This window comes from Vombatus ursinus, unplaced genomic scaffold (genome assembly GCF_900497805.2).
Source record: "Vombatus ursinus unplaced genomic scaffold, bare-nosed wombat genome assembly UNPS02014773.1, whole genome shotgun sequence".
NCBI lineage: Eukaryota > Metazoa > Chordata > Mammalia > Diprotodontia > Vombatidae > Vombatus > Vombatus ursinus.
The window spans coordinates 5,405,015-5,430,764 of record NW_020954551.1 but is presented as its reverse complement, the minus strand read 5'-3'; the positions used below and the strand labels follow the sequence as shown (position 1 = coordinate 5,430,764).

The following is a 25,750-nucleotide window of genomic DNA, read 5'->3' as shown; positions in this document are numbered from 1 at the left end:
AAAATTTACTCATTTTTTTTTTCTTTCCAAGGCTCTTAGGGGCAGGGAACAATTAAGCAAGACCACTTTCTTCTGGTAAATACTTTGAGTAATCTGCCAAACAACCAGAAGAAGCAATGTCAGAAAGAAAGCTAGGCTACAAGTCATTTATGTCTTATTTCTTTGAAAGTCGTTTCCTTGCCTATACCTATCAAGAATAATCTTTCCTTTGAACATTCTATCTTTACTAACCTAGTTTGAATTAGTATTAAGTCAGGTTGTACAGGAATTTCACCTGCCTTATTTCCACAAGATTCAATTAGTTTCTATGTGACCCCAGGTAGAGCACATCATTGCCCTGATGCATTTCCCAATACAAAAAGAGAGCCATAATAACTATTTGTGAAATACTTAAGCTTGTCAGCAGAAAGGGAATCTAGTCATGTGCAAAGTGCTGTTATTATCTTAATCACACAGCTCTGGAATTTATCATATTCTGAAAATCAAATTTGCTTAAAATTATATTCATGCCATTCAGACATGATTTGATGAATATCTCATAAAGCCTTTCCCTGATTTATTGAAATTGGTATGTTAATATCTAATGAAGAAAGGTGTGGTCCAAAGTAGCAGGATGCTGCTTCGATATTACATTTCCTAATATTTGTCCTGCACTGTTCTTGCAATCCTAGTCTGAAAATTCATTTCAGTTGCGGCATTGGGAGTAACAGATGACTTTTATGAGGTACTATCAACTTTGATTCAAAGCCCTAAAACTACTGTATTTAAATCAAATAAATTGAATTTTCTTTACAAAAAACTCCTTCATTGTCCATTTCGGGGAGGTTGTGTATCTTTGATGTGGCATCAAAAATTATTTTAAATAGTGCCAAGGAGTTAAAACTTTGGTTTTTACAAATAATAGGTTGTACTGAAGCTATAAAACTCAGAAATGTAAGTTTAAAGTACTCATATTTATCATTCTAGTGCAGAGAGATCTGTAGAAGAGATTGGCATTGATTTGCTTTTGATTTAATTCTGAATTTTACTGTTTAATGTGACCTTACTCCATATTCATATACACATGTGCCAATATCAGATTCATTGATATTTGGATGATTTGATTTATCTTACTAACTTTTCTCCCTAAAGTCCCAAGAATAGAACAGAATATACAAAGACAGATTGAACAGTCTTTAGAGCAATGTTTTGCTATTTTAAAAATTATTCATCAAGATAATTACAATCCATTTCTCTTTCACAATTTTATATTTGGATAATTAATCTGTTTTCCAATGGGAATTCTCTCAATTTTTTTTCTCCTTTTTAATATCAATGATTATAATCAATAAGCAAACTCTGAAATGGTCAACATTATTCTGAATTGACCACTTCTTAATTTGCACCCACCTGAATATCCATTGAGCATCAGTCTCTTTTTTTCTTAAAAAAAAAACATTTTGATTGCTTTCTTTTTTTTAATATCACCATAATTTTCCAAGTATTCCTTTTTCCTCCCCTCAGCCACTTCATGTAAGAAATATTTTTGAAGAAAAAGAAAAGATATAGAGGGGAAAAAAATAAACAACACTGGTCAATAGGTCTAAAAAGTCTGAAAATATCTGTAATACACCACATTTATAGGCCTCTCATTTCTGCAAAGGAGTGGCATAAAGGTGCCTTCTCACATTATTTTTTGTGTGCTTGTTCTTTTTAATTTTGCAACATTCGGGCTTTTTTGTGGTCCTTTTCATTTATTTTGTTGTAGTCAGTGTATAGATTGTTTTCTTGGCTCTGATTATTTACTCTGTATCATTTCACATAGATTTTCCCATGTTTCTCTTTATTCATTATTCCTTCTAGCATAGTAATATTCCATTATATTCATTTACCACAAGTTGGCCATTCTCTGCTTGATGGACATTGACTTTGTTTATAATTCTTGGCTATCACAAAAAAAAAAAATGGTGCCATAAATATCTTGGTATATATGGCAACCTCATCTTATCAATGACCTCCTTGGGATAGCCAGTTCTTGTGTCAAAAGCAACTCAAGTGATTAAAGCACTGGCCCTGGATTCAGGAGGACCTGATTTCAAATCTGTCCTCAGACACACGATAGTTACTAGCTGTGTGACCCTGGGCAAGTCACTTAACCCCACTGCCTAGCCAAAAAAAGAAAAAAACAACTCAATATCTGTCCAAGGGTAGTTATTTTCACAAATATGAACAGAAATCATCTTAATGTGAAGTATTAGAGAAACAGCTTCTTTAATCATTAATTTCAATTCCACAAGCATTTACTAAGCACCTACTGTTTGTGAGGCATTGTGCTAGGTTCTAGGAACAGACAGATGGTGCAGTAGATAGAATGCTGGGCCTGAGGTGAGTAAGACTCATTTTCTTGAGTTCAAATCTGGCCTCAGACTCTTACCAGCTGTGTGACCCTGGGCAAGTCATTTAACCCCTTTTGCCTCAGTTTCCTCATCTGTGAAATGAGCTGGAGAAGGAAATGGCAAGCCATTCTAGTATCTCTGCCAAGAAAACCCCAAATGAGGTCATGGATAATTGGACATGACTGAAATGACTGAACAACAGCAACGTGCTAGGTTCTTGGGAGACAAAGAAACGAAACAAAAACAATTTGTATTCAACCAGAAGGCTACAACACAGACACAGGTGATACAAAGTGTATACTAAATAGCGCAAAGCAATTTTGAAAAGATCATCATCAGACAGGGAGAACAGAAAAGGCCTGGGGCTTATAGAAGGTGGAACCTTTGTTGTGCTTCTCAGAAAGCTAGGAATTGTATGTTTTGGAGGTGAAGGAAGAGTTACTTTTAGGACATAGAGGACCATGTATGTGGGAAATGGGAGGTGGGAGATTTACCAAGGTGGAAAGTTTGGTAAGAAGAAGGGCAAGCTGGCCTATTCAATTAGAATGGGGAGTTGTTGAAGGGAAGTAATTAAAATAAGATTGGAAAGTTATTAAAATAAGAGTGGGAAGGTACTAGATAGGCAAGTAAATAATAGACATAGATAATTAAGTACTTAGAAATGCTGAGCATTTCTTAAGAGCCTGGTATTATGCTAAGCACAGACATAAGCACCCTAGACAGTCCCTGTCCTCACAGAGCTTACATTCTAATGAGGAAAGACAACAAATAAAGGGGTATTCAGAAGGGCGAGGGGCGCACATATTGCCCTAGTGAAGAGATAGCCAGAATGTGATATGAAGTCATGGCCCTAAGCATGATGAAGTGAATACTCACCCATGGGAGCTAGGTGATCCAGGGCATATTTCAAATTTCTGGTGGGTGTGAGATGAGAATGAAGGGACTGAGAGCAGGAGGCATAATGTGGAGAAGGCCGGGTGGGTGTGAGATGAGAATGAAGGGACTGAGAGCAGGAGGCATAATGTGGAGAGGGCCGGGAAGAATTATGTGGGAGTGATGTCATGGAAGACTTTAATGGCTATAAGCATTTAGTATTTTAGCCTAGAGGTTGTAAAGATGAAAGATTTTTGAGCATGGGAAAGATATGGTCAGATCTCTGTTACAGGAATATCAGTTTGTTGACTACATGAAGGGTGGATTTGGTAGGAGAAGGATTAGAATCAGGGTAACAGTTACTAGGCTATTGTACTGGTCTGAATGCAAAGGGAAGCAACCACAAATTAGAGAAGTTATATGAGTACAGAGGTGATGGGTAGGATGAATGAATATAAGTAATAATTTGGAGGTATGCTCAATGAGGTTTGGCAAATGATTACTTTTTTAATATTTATTTTATTTTAAATTTATGGAATAAAACAAGCATTTCCATAACATAGTATAATAAGAAGATGATCGCACATGAAACTGCAAATGTGTTATATACAACTTGCTATTCCTTTTAAATATACAATAAAGTTATCATGTATATTTCTTTTTTTTTCCTTTTAATGGAGGTGGGTTGTGATGGAAAGTGAAGAGTAAAGGTTGATTCCAAAGTTGCAAACTAGAGACTCTGCTTTCAAAGAGAAGTTTGGGGAAAAGATTTTTATGGCATATCAAGGTGGAGATGTCCAGTAGGCATTTAATATTCTAGAACTGGAATTCAGCAGATAGACTGATATGCAGGGTGTCCCAAAAGTTATGGTACCATTTTAAGTCTTAATATCTTAAAATGGCACCAAGACTTTTGGACCTCCTGCATAGATTTGGGCATTATTTACCTAGAGCTGATAACTGAACCAGTGGGAGCTGATAGGCCTTCCAAGAGAGAAACAAGAGAGCACAGTCTATGACAGAGCCTTGAAGGATGCCCACGGTCAGTGAGCAGGAGAAATCTAATGACTGAGGAGGAATAGTTGTAAAGGAAAGGGGAACCAGGAAAGGAAAGTGTAACAGAAGTCTTTGGGATGGAATGGCCGAGAGAAGGGATTGGCCAAGACTGCTGTTACCTGCAGAGAGGACAAGTAGAATGTGTGCTGTGGAAAGACCACTGGATTTCACAGTTGGGAGATCGTTGGTGACCTTGGAGATGGCAATTTCAGTCCAATGTACTGGGTCTAGAACGTCTACTAAGCCCTAAGCTTATGATATCTACTTGGTCTATCAGGACTGTCTCAGAATTGTAAGTCAGATACTAAAGAAGATAAACCTCCTTCTGTGTCTTCTGTATACTGATTCTGTGCTACTTTGGAAGTACACAGCCTTGTCAGTGCTGGGTGTCTAATCACTGCCATGGTTATTCTTCATTGTTTTCTGTGTGAACAAATCTTAAGTGTTTTTGGTATCGCGGCGTTATAGGAATTGACTGGTATGGAGTTAGGAGTTTGAATTCCATCATCGCCACTGACTGACTGTACATAATCTTAGGCTAGTCATCCTCCATCTCAAGTGTCAGCCTCCTCATCTGTAAAATCAAGGGTTTTGCCTATTTTCTGAGGCCCCTTTCAGCTCTGACATGCTGTAATTATAGAACTTAGGGAAGACGTTTGGTTTGAAGTCGGCATGTTGGACACGCCCTCCTCTGTCTTTAAGCGGCTGCCTTTTAAATCAGCTGGAAGTTTCTGCGCTCTAGTCAGGACAAAATTTGACCCTGTCTTTAGGATTACAGTTTCTGCAGCCAAAAAAAAAAAAAGTTACAAACCCAGGCAGAAAGTCGCTCCCCGCTCTACATGAAATGTAATACTTCTCTTTCAGTTGATTTTGTTATTTGGTGCCTAGCTTTTTGCCATGAAAGGAGTGTGGGAAAGAAACTGAATTTGCAGTTAGAGAATTCACTTTGCAATGCTTATTATTAACTGTGTGATGCTAGGCAAATCACTTCACCTAGATGGATGTAAGATCTATTACATCGAAAATGCAGTGGTTGAAGAACTGAATTAACGGAGGACCGGGGTTCAAAGCGCACCACTTTCACTTACCACCTACATGATGTTGGAGAAATCCCTTAAGATTTCTGGACTTCAGTTTCCCCATCTGTAAAATTAGGGGTCTGGACACAGTCCTGCCCAGCTCCAAATCTGTGGTACTATGACCTATGCTTCTATGATCTGTGACCTTTTAGGGCAGAGGTGTCAAACAGGTGGTCCCATAGTGCCTGAAACAACATTTCCACGTGTAGCTCATACCAGATTAAAGATTAAAATGTAATTGGGGAATATTTAACAAAATAAATAAAAATTCAACCTAACATAGATAATGTTAATATATGATTTTTTAAGTCAATAGGCCACCTGTGGGAATCCTTATGCATGGTTTAGTGACCCCCATTTTATTTGATTTTGACACCATTGTTTTAGGGAACTCTTAATTGTATGATTCTATTAATCAAAGGAGTTAACCCTGAACCAATGAAGACCAAGAAAAGGTCTGGTTTTTTTTCCATATATTTCAAAAGACCTATAAGTCTGATGGAATTTATACATTAAATTCAGTTATATTTCATCAGGGATATATCATCTTAAAGAAATTTACTTTTGTAGGGACTGGTGAAAACCATGGAGTTCACTGAATTGTGGCAGTCTTTAAATTTTATATATTTTGTGTTTATATATTTCATATATTTTAATAAATGTCTCTGAATTGTATCTACCCTAGAGTATACACAGGCACTTTTTTTTGGCAATGCTTTTAGATAATATGAGGCTGTCTTCAATGCTCATCAATATGTTTACCCCTCTTGGTGATGAATTTCTTTGTGATTTTATATTTAAAAAAAAAACAGTGCTAGTTCTACTGTTATTTTAACTCTCTGGGCATGAATCTTGTCCCATGATGTCTCACTAATATTTGTAATGTTACATTTATTGCCTTGAATTAAGATTTTTAAAGTTTACTCTGTTGATTTCCCACACCTTGTGCTTCTTTATCTAGACATTTAAAGCCAGAGGTTTTATTTCTGACTCTTTTGGCATATTTTCTCCCACAAATCATTGACCTTCTGTGCTAGATTTGCTTATTCTTTCACTGTACATACTATTCTCCGTAGTAACTAGTCTGGCAGAGTTATTGGAGTCATTCCCCCCTACCCCACCCTTGTAATTTTCAAAATAAACCCTCTTGATCAGTCTCACAAGCATCCAGACAAATATATTCATACTGACTCTCATTAGATATACTCCATTCTTGGCCAAGAGTCCATCATGCCTAAATTTTAAGCCATGGTCTAGAAATCAAAATCCAGTTCTCAGATTTTGAAGAAACTATTCACTTCTCATGCCTGTCTCTTTTCTGATATCTCTACTTTCTCTGGCATGATATTAATTTGAAAAAATACCACCTGGGTTCCTAAGGTGTCCATTTCTTTTTTACCCAGAATTCCCAAATCTTTAGCAACACCTTCTATGCTCTTTCTGCTGGTAACATTTGTCTCTAGGTGAATCACAAGGTGTATAGTGGCAATCAGGTTTGACAAATCTCAGAAGGTCCTGGGAAAACAATCTACTTCTATTGTTTCTGTTAGGTTAAACTATGACGTCCCAGTAATGAGTCACCAACTGTAACTGGGAAAAGTGATGGATTTTGAGGCAGAAGAATTGAGTTCAGGTCTGGACTTTCTGCCCGTGTCACCTTGGGGAGGTCACTTCATATCTCTTAGCTTTAGCTGGCTCATTTGCAAAATGAGGGGTATTAGCTTAGATCAGTGGTGTCAAATTCAACGAGAAACCAGGGGCACTCATCCATATGCAGGGAAACCTGGGGGAGACAGATTGAGTTAGGAAACCACAAATGACTATCATCTATGTTTCATTGATTTTTTAAAAAATGACTTTTGTAAAATATTTTCCAATTGCATTTTTATCTGGTACTAGCCTACCCAAATGTTTGACCTCTCCAGTCTAGATGACCTCTGAGGGCCCTTCCAGATCCAAAGCTATAGATTAGCATGTATTTTATTGGCCAACATTGAATGAACTGTCTCCTGGGAGCATCTCTGCATCCATATCATCACTCTTTGGAGGAAGAGGAGCTGCTTTCTCCCAAGAGGTCTCAGCTGTCCTGTATACAAGCAGAGCTTCATACCTGTTATAAATAAAAGAAATATTCAGGGCTAGTCTTCCATTTCTGTGTCATATTCTTCTCCTTTCTGACCTCCTGACATACATTTTGATTCCCATCTGGCCCATCCAGTCCATTCCCTCAGTTTTCCTTCGAAAGAATATAAGCTCCTTGAGGGCAGGGACTGTTTCAAATTTTATTCAATCTCCCTGCACTTAGCATAATTCCTGGCATAGAGGTGCTTATATAATGCGTGCTTGTTGATTAAAGCACTTCTTCCATTATTTCCAGGAATAATTCACCTCCCTGAGAAGTTGGAGAATGGAAAGCTATTTCTCCATGTTTCTGATGTTCTTTGCATGCTTTCTGCCCAGACACAGCTGTTGCTTACCACCAGCAGGGCTGCAAATATAACACATTCTTTTTAGTCCTCTGAAAAATTTTCTTTGCCCTCCATGTTCCTTGGAAGCAAGGTCTTCATTTCTCTTTTGTTCTTTTGGCTAAGTCTCATGGCAAAATTTCCACTGCTGCTCACAATGGACTCTCGAGTGATGCTTTATTGAAGTGGGGTTTCCCTGCCTTTCCTTGCAATAGGATCACTAGCTCACTTAGCTGTCTTTTGACCTGTAATGACTAGATTCCAACCAAAGGCCTAATGCAAAAGGACACTAGCTGACCTCAGCTGTTATCCACTGCTCTTAAATCCAATCCCAACCTGAAATTCTTTCTTATTTCTTCCTTTGTCTCTTCTTGGTTGATGAAATGTCAAACACCTATTTGCATGTTGCTTAATTTAGTGCTTGTGACCCACACTAATCCCTTTGCAATGATTGGTTTGTGTATAGTTGGTCACTTGAGTTTACTCAGCTGCCTCAGATCTCTATCAAATACCTAAAGCAAACGTAAGTCCCTCAGCCTTTGCTTGTGAAGTCTTAAGTAGAAGGTTTTAGAGTACCCAGTATGCAGTTGGAAATCAGAGATGAGCAGGGGTGGGGAACCTGTGACCTTGAGGCCACGGGTGGCCCCCCTAGATCCTCAAGTGTGGTCCTTTGACTGAATCCAAACATCATAGAACAAATTCCCTGAATAAAATGATTTGTTCTGTAAAACTTGGACTCAGTCAAAAGGCTGCACCCAAGGACCTAGAAGGCCACATATGGCCCTGAGGCCACAGGTTTCCCACCTCTGGACTAAAGCTTTGGGGAAAGAGAGGTTATATAAATTGAGTGGATAGCTGTGTAGCTGCCTAGCTGAAGCTGGGGGCAAGAAGACATGACCAGAGGAGAAGTGGGTCAAAGAGGGTCAGAGAACCTTGAGGTACACATACAGTAAGAGTAGGAGGAATTTGTCTAAGTAGACTGAGAAGTAGCTGTCAGAGAAAAAAGAGAAGACCCTCAAGAATATCATGCAAGCCAATCTAGGAAAGAGTGAACACAGACAAAATAATAGGGAGAGGTGGAGGGATGTTTGCTGGGAAATGGAGGTTAACCCTTGGGGTTTATGACTATGCTGGAGTCCATTAACAAAACTAGTATTCTACAAGTATATTATCGAGAGCTGAAAACACTATAGCTAAGAGCTATGTGAATAGCTAATATGGGGTCAAGGAGCGGTCAGGTTTGGACTACTGAGGTCCTGGGAATCTTAGACTTTTACAGAAGTTTCTATTTACAAGAAGGGGCCTTAGCAGGGACAGGCTGTCCTGGACCATCAGGTCTGATGGCTACCAAACTAAGCCACTCACAAAGGCCATAGGGATTCAAAATATCATGGGTCTTCCCTGAAAATGGAAGTGGTGGAATTAAGATAAAATCAGTAGAATAATGACTCATTTTCAAAATATGATTCCTTTAGCGAGATCCGATCTCCATATCTGTAGCTTTCTCTCTCTAAAGATATAGAGATAGATATTCATCTATATAGTTGTATTTGAGCGAGGCCTGTGATTTCATTGGTATGAAAAGCTCTTAGTGAGGAAAGCTCCCTCCCCCATGCAGATCAGCACGTGTACTGAAATTTATAACCTTAGAAACTTTCCTGAGACAGCTAAGTGGTATCCTAGTGGACAGAGTGTTGAATCTGGAGTCAGGAAGAACTGAGTACAAATCCAGCCTCAGAACCTTACTAGCTGTGTGACCCTGGGCAAGTCATTTAACATCTGTCTGCCTCAGTTTCCCCAACTGTAAAATGGGGATAATAATAGCACCTACTCCACAGGGTTGTTGGGAGAATAAAAAGAAGTAATATTTGCAAATTGTTTATCACAATGTGTAGCAAATAGGTTCATGATAAATACTCATTTCCTTCCTTCCTTCCTTCCAACACTGGGAGATTAAATGAGCTGTCCAGCATCACACAAACCAGAAATCGAACCCACGTCTGCTTTTGCTTGACTATATCACATTCTCTGCATCCCTCCATCCTCCTCTCCGTGCCTGTCTCCTCCTTTCTCTTTTTATCCCATCTTCTCTTTCTTTTCTTTATCCTTTTTTCCTCTTCCTCTCTCCTGTTCTCTTTTCTCTTTCTCTTTCTCTATCCTTTCCTTAAGGTTTCAAGGCTTTATATGGAAACGCAGCCTAAGAATTTAGGTTGTTTCATTGATTGGGGTCTTCAGGGTGCTACAATTTGGCGAAATCCAAAGCCCACCTAGAAGTGGAAGATAGGAATAGGGAGGGTTTAGAACTTGAAGGAACATTCCTTTTAACAAAGAAAAGCCAGATCCCTGGGAGGGGAAGCCAGCAATCTGCTCAAAGTAAATGAAGGGAAATTCTTCATTTCTAAATGGTTCATTGACCCATGATAATACAGCCACACAGCAAAAGAAGGATAATTATCTTTTTAAGTATCAGATGCCCTGTGGGTTGAAGCTTCCCTCTTCCTCTCTTGAAAAATGAACTCAGATTAAACAAATGTTCTTTTTCCTAGTTTACCATTGACATGAATTTCCTTATTATGAGCAAAATTAATTAGTTTTCCCCCTCTTTTCTTTTTTTCCCCTTTCCTTCTCTGCTATGGAAATCAGACTTCCACAACAAACCCCTCACTTTTCCCCTTGGGATTTTATTTCAACCAATAGCATCAGTTATGAAGATACTTTGTATGCAGGCAAAACTAGACTATAAATTATTGGAATTTTTTTGCCCTTTGGCAGCTTGGGTTCCAGGTAGTGGCGTGTTCTTTTAGAACAACCAAAGCACACAGAAACAAAACTTACCAGGGGAAAAAAAAAAATCACAACACACACACTCACAGAAGAAACAACTCGAAGCTTTTCTGTCCCAGTGGGACTTGAGAGCTAAACAAATACCAATATGTGTTATTTTAAAACTAATTTAAAGGATTGGATCCTAGTCAAAGTAGCAGAAATAGCATTGATCACTTGTAAAAAAAAATTAAATATTGATATATAACCTGTAGGTTATACTAATTACATCCTGACCCTTTCTCTCAAGAACATTTCAATTTTCCTCAGACTAATAATGCAGATATATTTACTCTGATAAACTTAGAGACTGCATTAAGAAGTTCTCATCTATATAAGTAGACAACCCTTTCCACATACTAATGATTTCACTTCAAATGTCTTGGCTTCCTGGAAATCAGTCTGACATAACCTTTTCGTGAATTGCTTAACTCCTGGTACATTTCTCGGTTACAGATGAGGTAGATGGTACTTTTCTGAAGGTCTGCAGAGTTTCCAACAGTTAAAAAAAAAACTACTGTCTTTTCATAACATTCTTTCCCTATTTCTCCAAAGGGTTATTGAAATTAAATTTTAATCCTGGCAAGCTAACTAGGAGGGAACTAGTTTCTCATCACTTTTCTAAGCTAATGCTTTAAGACGTCTAGAGGACAGTTGTAGCAGAACTGGGGTTCAGGAGACAGAGGCCTCCATCTTTGACTCTTCCCAGTATCCTCTTGGTGCGCCAAGATAAAAAAAACAAAACAAAACAAAACAAAACAAAAAAACAAAAACAAACACTAACCTTTCTGTACCCCCCTAGCCTCAGCTCTAAGAAAGAAGGTAGTAATAATATTCACTAGGCAGAATATTAATGGTGACTTGGAACTTCTTGGCTTCACTGCATAAAAGCATGGTGTTTTTGTATCCCAAGCTTAACAATACTAATGCTTGCTCACTAAGAGCTGTGTCCATTATGAACAGTGATGTACCTTAACACAGGCTCTGACACAGATGTCCTGGTGTGTCCTCTGCGCCCCGTGGAGCGTTTCCGTGACCTGCATCCCAATGAAGTGGCAGATTTGTTTCAGATGGCCCAAAGGGTTGGAAATGTGGTGGAGAAACACTTCCAGGGAACTTCTCTCACATTTTCCTTACAGGTGGGTATGTTGATTGCTTGGTTTGTACCTTTTTTCCTTCCTTTAAAGCATGGCTGTCTCATTTTTTGACCTTTAACCAATCCGTTGCTTCATTTAGTTGACAATACTCATTGATAAGACTGTGCCTTAGAGGGGCAGTAGAAATAGGCTGAATTTGGTCCTTAGGACCAACCTCTGTAACTTCCTGTCTGTATGGCTTTGGACAACTCACTTTGCCCTTCTGGCACTGTTAAAATGAGATGAAACTAAATGGCTTCTGAGATCCCTTTCGGTGCTAACTCCATGATCCTGCATTAGAAATCCAGGGACACTAGTGTTTCAAAAATGACGGGATCCCTTGTATCCATCAAGCTCATCAACACTGAAATATTATAGAAATGTTAGGTGTTTCTGGCAAGATCTCAATTTCACTTCAATGTCAACAGAGCAGAGAAGAGGCTCAACCTAGAATATATCTACACAGCCCAAAAGAGTTCTAAAATGAAAGGAAAAAGCAAATCAAAATAAAATTGAGGAGGTGATTTCATGGACATTAAGATACTGCAGTGTGGGGGGGAGATAGAGAATTTATTTAAAGGGAATTGATTGCTTGATGAACTAAGTATGTCATATTTAAGTTAAGCTAAATTCTTATGTATCCCAAGACTATTCCCTAATTCTCTTCCTGAGACCCTCCAAGACACCTGAAGCAAATGTTCTTAATATATAATCATCGCAAAAGTGATGATTGGACCCAAAAGATGGATTTTTTTTTCTTGCTCTCATTCTACTCTATCTTAATGGGTGCAATTTTTTAAAAACCTTTTTTTTAAAAACCAAAATGTTTCAATGGTTCTTTGTAGACACAGTCTGTTTCTGTAATTTTTCTGTTTGAGTCTATGGACAAAGTTCAAGTAAACAGGTGAAGAAAATTGTAAATGCCTCCTAAGAAATCATCTATTCATTCCTTCAATAAACATTTTTTAAATCCCCCCTCCCTTTCTGTGCAGTGTGAAGGCGCTGCCTGTTAACCAGCAAAATTTGCTCTTCCAGGAGGTGACTTAGGTCACTTCTTTGCTTTGATTTCCGAGAGAGCTGGTTCATTCCTGAAATCAGGTGGACATGTGCTTTCAGTTATGCCTAACTTATGTAATGGGTTTTGGACTGGCTTGATGCCCAGGCTGGTTAACATGTTCCATGGGTTTCTGGGTAGGTCAGAGGTACAGGAACCAGGAGCTGATGGTGTAGTAGGAGTAGGAAGCAGAAGAGGGAAGGGATTGGGAACCCTGGTGTGACTTATCCATGCCTTTCTCAAGGTTAATGATAGGGAAAGAATGGACATTTTTTTTTTTGTCTAATATGGGAAGTTCAATACCCTTACTTTACTAATTTACTTAAATCAGTTTCCCTATGTAAAAGCTTCAGATAATCAGACATTAATTAAACTGCCTCTGATTTAAAGGGACTTGCAAGATGTTATGCTTCACATCCCCAAATGGTCCTCAGCCTTCCTTTAAAGCAATCAAAAGGAGAGCCATGAGTGGAAAGCATGTAGAGGATCAAGGAAGGGTGATACTTTGTATAATTTATATCATTTTTATGTCTAACTTCTCACTTAGTCTTAGGCAGAAATGGAAAAGTATCTCTTCTCAAATGCTTGAAGTGGAATGATGCCCATGAGAGTAATATAAATTAACACACAATGAAATTGGATATAAATTATTAATGAATACTATTTCTGAATAACCATGAGACCGAGACAGTCTACTCTAAACTCAATCCTTTGCTTTTATTTATTTATTTATTTTTTATTACAGGATGGGCCTGAATCTGGACAGACTGTGAAGGTGAGTGCTTATTATATGCATACAAATAAATAAGGGAAGATTGAGACTTAATAGATCAAAACTAATCTACAGCAGTGTGTTGGCTCATTTGGGTTGTGGGGACCCTCTATCCAATATTACTGCAAACACTTAAATTATTGGAATTGTGCAGGGCAATATGGTTCAATCCATTTTTTCCCTAATTAAAAGTATCCAGTTTCTCCTCCTTCCTACCCCACAACTAAAAAGGGGGAAAAAAGGGTTGGGGAACCCCTTAACAAATGCCAATAGTCAAGCAAAATGGAGTCCCACATTGGCCATGTCCATATACATACATATATATATATATATATAGTATGTATAATATGTATATATGTATATATACACGTGTATGTACATGAAGTATGTCAGCTACTACATCATATATGTCATATGATATATATCATATCTATCTCTATCTATCTATCTATGTAATTCTGTGCCCTGAGTCGATATGACACAGGTTTTTTGACCTGGGACAAATCACTTCACATGTCATTGCTGAGGCAATTCTCTACGAGTATACTTTTGCACTTCAGGTGAAGATTACATTGGTTACATTGATCCCAATCCTCATTGGACTTTCAATGATAATGATGGTGATGAGAATGAGTATGTATATACTGCTTTAAGGTTTGCTAAGTACTTGAGAAATATGATCTCATTTGGTCCTCACAACAACCCCGAAAGTAGGTACAATTATTATCCCCATTTTACAGATGGGAAAAACAGACACAGGGAAAGGTTAAATAACTTTTCCAGGTTAAGTTTCTGGGGACAGATTTGAATTCAGGCCTTCCTGACTCTGGATCCACTGCTCCATCCCCTTTGCCATCTAATTGACTTCTTACCAATGAAATCACAAGTCTAGTCTCCCTAAAACAATAATTAAAATTTAAAAAATATGGCTTCTTCTATTCATGAATAAACATGTTCCAGGTCTTTTATCTCTCTTCTTCACCGCCTCCTTTCATCCTTCTCCTGTCTCTTCCCCCGGTCCTCCTCCTTACTGAAGTTCAAGGCTGATGGAGTCAGTGAAGCTTAAAACTAGATTTGAAGTGTACTAGTAGGGGAAAGGGGAGAATTTATTGGGATATTCTCCACCTGCCTAGTTTTAGAAAAATAAGATAAAATGCAGTGTGAATCTGCAATTATGTTTTACTTCCTGAAGTACGAATGCAAATCCCTGGATAGTTAGATTCTGGGCTTCCATGTTAGATAAAGGCTATTTTTTTTTCCATGCTGAAAATCAAAGGAAAGCTGAGCCATAGTCAGGGTTTTGTGTTTTGTAAAATAAGATTAACTGGTTACGAGAAGCCACCGAGTGGATTAAGATAACACTCAGCGCCAAATGATGGCAACCAAAAAAAAAAACCCTCCCTTTTTTTTGGTCTAATTTGCAGCCTTGACCTTAGTCTAGATGTGGCTTTTACTGCTTGAGACAAATGCCTAGCAGAGTTTAAAAAGAAAAGAAAAGAAAGAGGCCTCAGGGAAGATGGGGAAATGTGTGGTACAGAAGGCAATTTACCGTAAGGGCTGACACTGAACAGGTCAGCAGACTCTTGCTGGGGAAAAGAATTGACTGCCAGATTGTGGGGGGTAGGGGGTGGGAGTGGGGGGGAGAGATATGATGGGAACAGGTGAAAATGACATTCTTTCATCATGGCTTCCTAAACAATATTTTGACTTTAGCAGAGTAAATAAATTGGTTGCTGGGGTGAAACATTTGCCTTTTTAATTCCAAGGGTGGATAGTTGGGAATCTTTTTTTTTTTTTGTCAAATAATATTTAGATAAAATCAGTATTCATAGGGAGTTACTGGGAGGGGAGGGAAAATATCTTTCATACCCATTAGTGTGGAATGTTAGGAATTAACCCTTGGTATTCAATTGGGAGGTCAAGATGAGAATTTACTGGGGATGGGCCATTTGGTTTATTTGAAAAAATAAGCAGGGGTGGTGGGGGTGGGATAAGTGAAATCACAGGAACAACTTAATGAATACCTTTTGCTTAACTGATGTGGCTTGTATAAGGTGATGGTTTAATAGTGCAACTAATCCAAATTCGTGGATGCTCTTTGGCATGAGGAATTGAGGTCAGCGATATTTTTTAAGATGCATTTGAAGAACATGCAAGCTGGATCCTTTCCCTATCTTTGTGTGAAAGATGCTCTGAATGTAAATACTCAGGAAGATAAGAATGTTTGAGCAGGAAGGATGATACTTAGAGAAGAAATAGTCCAATCATTTTAGTTTACATTGAGAGAGACAGCACCTCTGTGCATTGATGAAGATAAAAGAAAGACCAGGGAGATTTTACTGCTAATAAATATAAATCATCAATGCAGGAGTGTAGACCAGGAATGTAGAGGGCCCTGGCCTTTCCCTCTTTTTCTAGCTTTTATTCTAATTTCCAGTTCAGACATGATCTTGGGAGTGAGGCTTATCCCGATACCACAACCTCCACATGGTTTCTGCTATTCCATGTTATTTTGTTTGGTTTTATTTTATTTGAGCTGAGTTCCCAAAGGATACAATATCCACTTAAAGATGAAACTGGAGTTACAAGGATTTTCTTAAGTCAGTTGCACAGGGCCGTGGAATTCGAATTAGCCAGCACTAGACACAAGTGTTTAACAGAATAAACTTCATCTTGCTTTTATTGGCAGCTGCCAGGCTGAGTGTAGTGTGGTTCCTGGACTTCAGCTATGTGAAGAAAACTGTAGCTCTCCTTGCCAAAGGAGAAGCTTTCTAAGAACTATATCTTTATAGTTAAAGTTAGTCAAAGGATCATAAATTTAAGGATGGAGTAGACCTCGTAGGCCATTTCATCCAATCCTCTCAATTTATAGGTGATGAAACTGGGGCCCAAAATGACTAGTCCAAAGTCATACAGGTGGTAAATGACCAAGGCAAGATTTGAATTGAAGACCACTGACTCCCAAATTAATAATTTTTTCCTTCCTATGCTAGTTAATCCTATCCTATTTCAAATAATAAGCACTTATTAAGCACCTATATGCCAGGCACTGGGGCCACAAAGGAGAAAAAAAATGAAACAGTCACTATTCTCAAGGAGTTTACATTCTGTTGGATGAGACACCATATGTGTATATGTTTTGCATGTGCAGAATAAGCACAAAAAAATAGCAGAGAATGGTTTAATGACTCAGAGTTAGTACCGTGGACAGCAGAGACGTGTCACCACAGGAACCTAGTGCACAGTAGATAGAGGTGTGACACCCTACGGGGAGTGTCAGAGAAATGTGAAATGCTATGACCAGATCCATGGGGAGCTCTGTAGTGTTGGAGGTATGAGCTACCAGCTCCATGTGTGACTCTCAGCAACATAGTTTCCTATGTGTATGCCCTGGGCATGTGGGCATATGCACACTCCATGCATATTCCCTGGCCACATATATTCTCTATGAATGTATCTCCAGGCATGTTTCTTATACATGTGTGGTCTCTCCATGTGTATCTTCCTTTCATTGGTCATGTGCAAACTTATGGAGAGTGTATAACCAATAAGGAAAAATGGGAGGCTCTCTTCTTGTCACTTTTATTTGCTATGACTATGTTGTTTATGTAAATGTCTTTGGCTTTGAATTTGTATGTCCTCCAGTTAGAAAGCAATGGGGAAAAACCCATTGGTGTGGTCTTGGGAGCTATGGTATTGACCTTCAGAGTGACTCAGACCTAGGGTAGTTTTAATGGGGGCTCATGTGTAAAAGAGTACACTAAATGCTTCATATGGATGAGAAAATTGACACTTAGAGGAGCTCTGATTTCTCAAAACCATATAACAAGTTCCTGAAAGAACCAGCACTGAATACAGAGCCAGGAGCCTTTTTACTGAATTATTTTGCCTTGTATTCACTGTTCAAAGAGCAATGGTTCTTTTGAAGCTGGGGTGGTTGGCAGATCATTCAACTATTTTAGCTTAATGTAAAATTTGTTTTCTATTTTATTTCAAGAAGTTTCAATGTTACAGTTTATTACTACATTGCATAAGTTTTTATGGGATTTATATAATTCTAATATGTTTTTTAATTTTAATTTTTTGCATGTATCTAATTTTCTGAATTTACCAAGCTCATATTAAACAGAGAAAGTATGAACAAGGGAGTCCTCTTCTCTTACGTGACATCTACACAACAGATTAAATTACCCAGATAATTTAGCTATCGTAATGACATGTTTTTATAATTGGTTGTTCACCTAGCACCACATAGAATTGGCATTAGGGTGCTAATCAGTTACAGTGTGGGGGCTAACACTCTGTATGTTTCAATTTCTGGGTGCCCCAACTGAGACATACTCTTAAAGTTACTCATCTATGTATCCAGAAGCAGCTTTTTACAAACTGTTCCTCCCTGAAACCCCAGTTACTGCTTCCTTCATCTTCATCTCCATGTCTAGTGCTCCGTATTCAGTCTTGACTCATGAGTTTTCATCAGATGATAAGCACTAACAATGAAAAATGTCATCATAATTCTTCTCCAAAGACACCACCATTCTCTTTAATAAAGGTGAAATATCATGGCTAGATTTCAAGGTGTCCATGAGTTTGGATAGAAAAAAAATTCCATCTTCATTTTAATTAACCTCTAACTGAAACTTGACATTTATTTCAGTTATGAATTTAGCACCAAACATTATGCTGAGAAGGGGTCCATTGGTTTCACAAGATTGCCAAGGGAGTCCATGATATACAAAAAGGCTTGAGAACTTCTGTTTTAAGGAGTTGCAATGTTATCTTCTTAGACTCAAAAGCTGACAGCATAGGATATTGGAAAGAGTCTGAGAGCCTGGGTTTCAATTTCATCTCTGTTACTTATTAGCTATGTGACCTTGAATAAGTCACTTACCCTGAGTCTCAGTTTCCTTATCTGTAAAATAAAGGACATTGCATTTTGAAAGACTTTAGAACTCTGATCAGGTCAATGACAATGAGATTAACAATGAAAATGTTATCTGCCTCCTGACAGAGAAGGGGTAGATTTAAAACACAAAATGACACATAAATTTTTGGACATGACCAATGGAGGAATTTATTTTACTGGACTATCTATTTATCATGGGAGTTTTCTTTTACCTTAAAAAATTATTTAATGGAGAAGGGTAATTGGGAGAGATAGTAAGTAAATATATGAATATAATATATATTACACATATAATATGTATTTAACATATATATAATATAGATTAATGTGGGCATTGGACTAAGGGTGTGCTAAGAAGTCTAAATTCATTCCTATCACCTCTAATATTGATTTTAACATCTAGTATTGATTTAACATCTACTCATACAATGTATATCTCTAACTACATATTATATATAGATACATATATCTATAATATATCTATATAACATCTATTACATATTATAGATATAGATACCTATATCTCTCTATATCTATTTATCTATTTGCCAAATGAGGCCAAAGGAGATTAAAGGATTTCTTTAAGGTCACACCGTTAGGGACCATTAGAGGTAGCCTTTGAATCTAAGTTCTGTGACTTCTGAATCAGTAATATTTCCACTGTACTATACTCCTATCTCCTCATTTTACAGAAAAAGAAACTGAGGCTCAGAGACTTTCTGTGACTTGCCTTAGGAAGTCCCATAGACACTTTCATGAAATGAGATAGTATATCTCTTCATTTGCCAACCATGAAATTATGTAAACAAATGCTAGCCAGTAAGTAGAAGAGCTAAGATTTGATCTGAAATGCACCAACTTCACATCAACCAATCAGTAAATATTAACCACCTGTTCGTGCCAGGCACTGTGTGAAGCACTGGGGAGAACTCCCAGTCTAATGGAGTAAAGCTAGGCCTCATTTTATGACACCACAGTCTTATCAAGGAGACCTAATACAAAGATGCAGCAAGTTAAATTGTCTTTGTCTCTTTCATGGGTGATGGAGAAGTCTTTGGTGATAGGCCTCTCCAAAGCTAGCCGAGCAGGTGCTCAGGCAGTATTCAGTGATGAGCTATTTACAGCAGCAAAAAGGTTCTTACCAGGTAGTACATGGTCATTGCCAAATTGTATAGAGACGGAAGGAAGAAAGATGACAAGGGAGGAAGGGAGAGAGAGAGAGGGAGTAAATGGGTACTTGTTGAGCACCTACTTTTAGAAATGAGGAAATTGAGGCCTAGAAACACAGTGGCTTGACCAATATCATGCAGATAGGAGGCATCAGAAATGGGATCCCCTGTACCAGAGATAAAGAGTTCACTTTGAAACATGTCAAATTTCAGGTAATTGTGAGATAAACATGGATTTCTGGAGATTGGTGTAACTTGTAACTAGCTCTTAGGAAAGAAATTGTGGCTAGAGGATATGGTCAGCCAACTAGCATTTATTAAGCTCCTACTGTGTGCCAGGCACTGTGCTATGCACTGGGAATATAAAGGGAAAAAAAAATCTTTGTTCTCAATCACAGTCTAACCTAAGAGACAACATACAAACCACTAGGTATAAACAAGCTCCAAATGGGATGGGAGAATCAACAGAAGAGTTAAGGAGGGCCAGCAAGGGTTTCTTGCAGAAGGTGAGATGTTAGGTGATACTTAAAAGAAGCCAGGGAAGCTGGGAGACAGAGATGAAGTGGGAGAACATGCTGGACTTGGGGGGGATCTAGTGAAAATGCTCAGAGTATGAAGTATCTTGTATGAGCATCAGCAAGAGGCTGGTGTCACCAAATCATAAGAGTATGAAGAAGGGAGGACGGTGTTAGAAGAATGGAAAGGAAGGAAGGAGAAAGGTTAGGGCTTATATATCTATAGATTGGTAGATAGATAGATAGATAGATAAACAGACAGATAGAAAAATTCCAATCCCACATTTTCCATTAACAATGACTCCAGTTAATGTCCCTGAAAACATAATAACATAAGCTAAAAGACCAATGCTACACCATTAACCTCTAAGCCTGATTTAGAGAGACAGACAGATAGATAGATAAGAGATATTTTTATAGATTTGGGAGTCCACTGGTTAGAGATAATAATTGAAATTTCAAGCATGGATATGATCTCCAAGAGAGTGATCCATAGGAGACAACTAGGGGTAAGGACTGTATCTTGGAAAATTTCCCTATTTTATAAGTGGAAGGGGAAAGGCAAACTAGGGAGTGAGTGAGAAAGGACTGACCAGAAAAGAAGCCTAGCCAGAACATTTAGCAGAAGGGAAAGGAGAAGAAAGAGGTGGTCAGCAATGTCAAATGCCGCAGAGAAGGTAGAAAGAAGGAAGGCTATGAAAAAGATATTGGATTTAGCAATTAGCAGATCATTGGATGACCTTTGAAAAAAAATGCACTTCAATTAAGTCAGGGAGGCAGAGGCCAGAGAGCAAGGAGTTAAGGAAAGAATGGTCACAATAAAGATGGTGTGTTCATTTTTTCTTCAATTCACTTATTCTTCCCATAAGCTTCTGGTTGACCAGGATTTTTTTTAAAGTTCTAGTCCCACACTTTTCATTAACATAGACTCCAAGTAACATCCCTAAAAACATCATTGTATAAACTAAAAGACTAATACTACAACCTTAGCCTGTAAGTCTGATTTTCGTCCATGTGAAAGAATCCCACTGTAATAATTTGGGTGTGAATTCTCTTACAGGATGACTTGTATTTTTGGTATATTAAAAAGAGGAATGAATGCCAAGACAGCAACCTGAAATCATATTACAAGGCTATTTATGGAGTTTACCAAACTTTATTCGTGTGTGTGTATAAGGCCTGAATCCCAAATGTAAAGACATACTTTTCATGTCGTGAAATCAACACAGGGGAGTTTTCTTAATAATTACTAAGATAGCAGTAATTACTTTTTGGGCTCTACCATGGGAACAAGATAAAGAATTCTTTAAAGAATTGTGATTAAGTAGCTTTAGGAATTTTAATTTTTTATTGTCCACTGGGGACTTTGTTCTTAGGAAAAAATGTGTGTATAAATACATATAGGTACATATATAATATAGGCTTCAAACTCTTCTGAATTGATGAATAAATTGTATCATAATATGGGTGATGAGGGACATTTCTTTAACAATGCCTCACACCCAGACACACTACGTCATATACAACAGATTGCCTTGGTTTTTGGTTTCATCCAACCAAGTTAAAGAGCTATATTTTTGATTTGTATGCACAATTTGGGTACCAGGCTTCTGTGAACTGTGGAGGAGTGGGAGAATGTATGGATCAGCATCCCATTTCATGTTTGTACCTACTTATGGAGGACATAAAAATAGATTCCCATGTATTGGAATGTGAGGATGGACATGTTGATTCAGCATGGAATGTTCTGAATAACCCTTAAGGATTCAAATCCTTCTTTGAAAATGAAGTAAGTTAAAGTAAATCAAATTCTGGAATACATTTCTAGCATTCTGGAACACAACTAGGCCTTAGCTTTTGTAGGTTATTGTAGTCATGAGAAACTCATGGTTTTTGTTCTCTCAAGGCAATACAAATCAGACTTACAGGACTTGGGGACAATAACTCCACTGGCAAAAACGAGGATGAATTGTAATGTGAGTGTTGGTTCTATGTCCAATCACCTGGGCCTCCTCCTACCTCTCGTTTGAGGAGGGCAGGGAGATAAGACTGGCCTCCTAGAGTGCGTAATTTTGTGTATTTTAGTGACTCTTCACCCACCGAAAAGGTGAATTGATTGTAATCTCTGCTTGTTGATTTCTGCCTTTTACTTGGTTTCTTGACCAGACCCTTTCAAGAGTCTTTTCAAGCTGAGAAGCACATCACATCCTAATTCTAGGATGTATGTACTTTTCTTGTACCCCTGACCCTATGAGATTACACTAAGGCATTTTCCTGAGCTGGAGTTCTAAGTCATTTCCCCCTGATTGTGATGTCATGAAAAGATAGATGGGATCAGAATCAAGAGAATTGAGTATGATTCCTAATTCTGCCTCTTTCCTATTTGACCTTGGGTAATTCTCTAAACCTCTCTAGAACTCCGTCTCCTCACTTTTCAACTGAGTGCTCTGGTCTGGATTGATCTCTGAGTTTCCTTTTAGCTCTTTAAATCTGTGATCTATCAGTGGAGGCACTCTACTCAACCCCACCCTGCTGCCCTGGCTGTCCCAGAACTCATGCATAACAACAGAGTGTATAGAAGAGGCTGCCATTCTCAACAGTTCCTTTGCCAAAGCTTCTTAACTGCTCTCATTCCTTCTGATTAGATGGCAAAGCCCAGAGGACCTTAAGTTTCGTAGTTAGTTAGGATGGAAGTCCATTAGCACTGCCACCTTTACTAACTATGAAACCTAAGGTCTTCTGGGCTTTGCCATCTATACCACTAATACTGTACTATCTATACTGCTGATGTACCATCAGCATGTCTGGACCTTTCCACCCGCCCTGCATCTGAACTTTCTTTTTATGTATTGTGAGCTTCTTAAGAGTAGATACTATCTTGATATTTCTATTTGTGTCCCTAGCCCTTAACACAGTCATTTGCACAAAAATAAAATGAGTGCTCATTACCATGGTTTTTTTTTTCATTCATTCATTTAATCGGTGATCTGTAATACACTAACTTTTGGCCTCATTTCATTGGAATATTTTATTTGAGCTTAATGCAGACCTAGATATTAAAATCTTCTTTAATCTTCCTGTTTCAAATTACATACCATGAAAAAGTTATTGAAAGGCGACAGTTATGAAATACAGTTATCTATACACATATGTCATATTGGTCTAAATACAGGCTGTACTCAAATATTGTTGTTGTTATTGAGTCATTTTGGTCATGTCCAACTCTTCATGATCACTTTTGGTGTTTTCTTGGTGAGGGTACAGTAGAGATTCACCATTTCTTTCTCCAGCCCATTTTACAGATGAGAAACTGAGGCAAACAGGGTTAAGTGACTTGCCCAGGATCACACAGCTAGTAAATGTCTGAGGCCAGATTTGAACTCATGAAGATGAGTCTTCTTGATTCCAAGTCCAGTGCTTTATCTACTAAGCTACCTAGCTGACCTCTCCAAATGGAGGCTATACTCTAAAATGAGACTTCTTTAAAAGGAATATATGTATATCTATCTATCTATCTATCTATCTATCTATCATCTCTACCTAGACAACCTTGATTCTCCATCTTTTAGTTGAGAATCCATGATAAATATTTCATATTTCAGGGTAATACTGCCTTCCATATTATTTACACTGATATCAAAAGAGGTCTTTTAAATACTAATTTTTTTAAAGTAATATTTGGAGGAAAAATGAAGTGCCACTTACATTGAGAACAAAAGTCTTTTTTTCCAAATATTTGCCAAATTTTTGTCCTTTCTTTTTTCTCTCATAAGAAGAACCCTAAGAGGAGCCAAATGGCACCACTAATCCCACCACGTGGTGACTCTAGCAAAGAACACTAAATGTTAGGAAATGATTGGGCCAGTCTTCTACTCTCCTGGCAGGTAATTCGTATAAGAAGTGGGGAGAAAGGCATCATTCATCCCCTGACACAAATTTTGCTGTAGTCTACTTTTATCCCAGTTTGGCATTTGTTGGAGGGTCGGGCAGAATTAGACCCTTTTGGTGGTTCAGGTTTGATATTGGAACAAAATGAGACACTCTCATTCTATCTAACAACTAACAAAAAGAATTTTACATGGACAGGACATTCAGCAAGGATACCATACTGGTTCAGCTAGATATTGCCTACCTGTCTCAGTATTGGACAGACTGATGAACCAGAGACCTAAGTAGTAACTGCTGACTCCTTGTGCAATGGATTTTTAACTGAGGCCACCAAAAAGTCTTAGTCTTAGGAGTCAGTTTTCTCAAGGATATGTTCAATATCTTTTAAGAGAAAACAAAACAAAATACAACTAGCCCATCCTGTATTTGGGATAGGGCTCTAGCAGATCTAGGGCCTACCATGGTATGTGTGCCATGAGTTTCTAACCATGCTCTATACTGATGTCAGTCGATAACTTTTCCCCATTTTAGTTGTGTTATTTTGGTTTATAGGATGTCAAAACAACTACTCAATTATATTAACATGAATTATATTCGAAATGGAGGGAATGATCTCACTTAACTAAAAGAAATTTGGTGGCGCCAAAGGATGCCCTTAATAATAAATTGTGAACCTTGTTTTCTTCCCTTCAAGTCATGGGTCTGCCATTTGCCAACTACATGACTTTGGACAAGGCATTTGCCCTTCCTTGGGATTTATTCATCTCATCTGTAAAATATTACTTCCTATACTTATGCCCCACAGTTTTGCAATATTACATTAGTGAATTAACATATTATGTCACATTAAGGTTTACAAAGCACCTTACACATTTATCTCATGAGGTTCAAACAAGATAATGCATATTCAACTATTGGAAAACATAAAGTGCTGCAAACATAAGCACTTATTATTATGATTCTTATTATTATCCAAAAGTTAAGCTTGCTTTTTTATAAAGCATAGCTAAAGTTTCCTGGCTGGGTAAGTGCTATACTTATTAATATTTAAGAACTTGGAGTGTAGAGAAACCACTGAAACAGTAATCTTGGGGCAATCTATATGGACCAGGCCTAGGGTTTTGCCTAACAATATGGAATTTTTCAAGAAAAGTCTGCGAATAAAGAATCAAATTAAGGAAACAAAAGGGTGTAAGCATTTTTAATTGCTTTGCATGGTTTTCTTTTGAAGATTGGTTTAATAATTTTGACTTTTTATATTTGATATGAAACATTAGAATAAAAACAAAACAAAGGTTGAGTGAGATTGTTGGTCAGATGAGTTGTGATGCCATGAAGTCTAAGCATTGATGAGTGTTTATGACTTCCTCCCTTTTTTCTATCCCTGCTCTCTAACCCAGCAGCAGCTGTGTTTATAAGCAGCACACATTCTATAAGCATTGTAGACATCACAGAAAATTAAGTTTCATAAATATTGTGTCACATTTAGCAAATGTTCATCTCTTTTGGGTTGCTATGTTTGCAGTAATGGAGAAATCCATCTGAAAAGAGGGGGCTCTCTTTGTACAACTTTCTTGTGGAAGTTCAAGAACTTCAAGGTCATGAAAAATAAAACATTGAGTTTCCTATTATAGATACC

The 25,750-nt window shown here is 37.9% G+C and overlaps 1 protein-coding gene across 1 annotated transcript in view; it reads left to right on the top strand.

Moving 5' to 3' along the window:
* The window catches only part of FHIT (fragile histidine triad), a 1,585,586-nt gene that overhangs the window by 1,207,738 nt on the left and 352,098 nt on the right, over positions 1-25,750 (top strand). Inside the window, 2 exon segments of the mRNA XM_027863677.1 lie at positions 11,635-11,810; positions 13,607-13,636. Of these exon segments, the coding sequence (XP_027719478.1) occupies positions 11,635-11,810; positions 13,607-13,636 (206 nt within the window).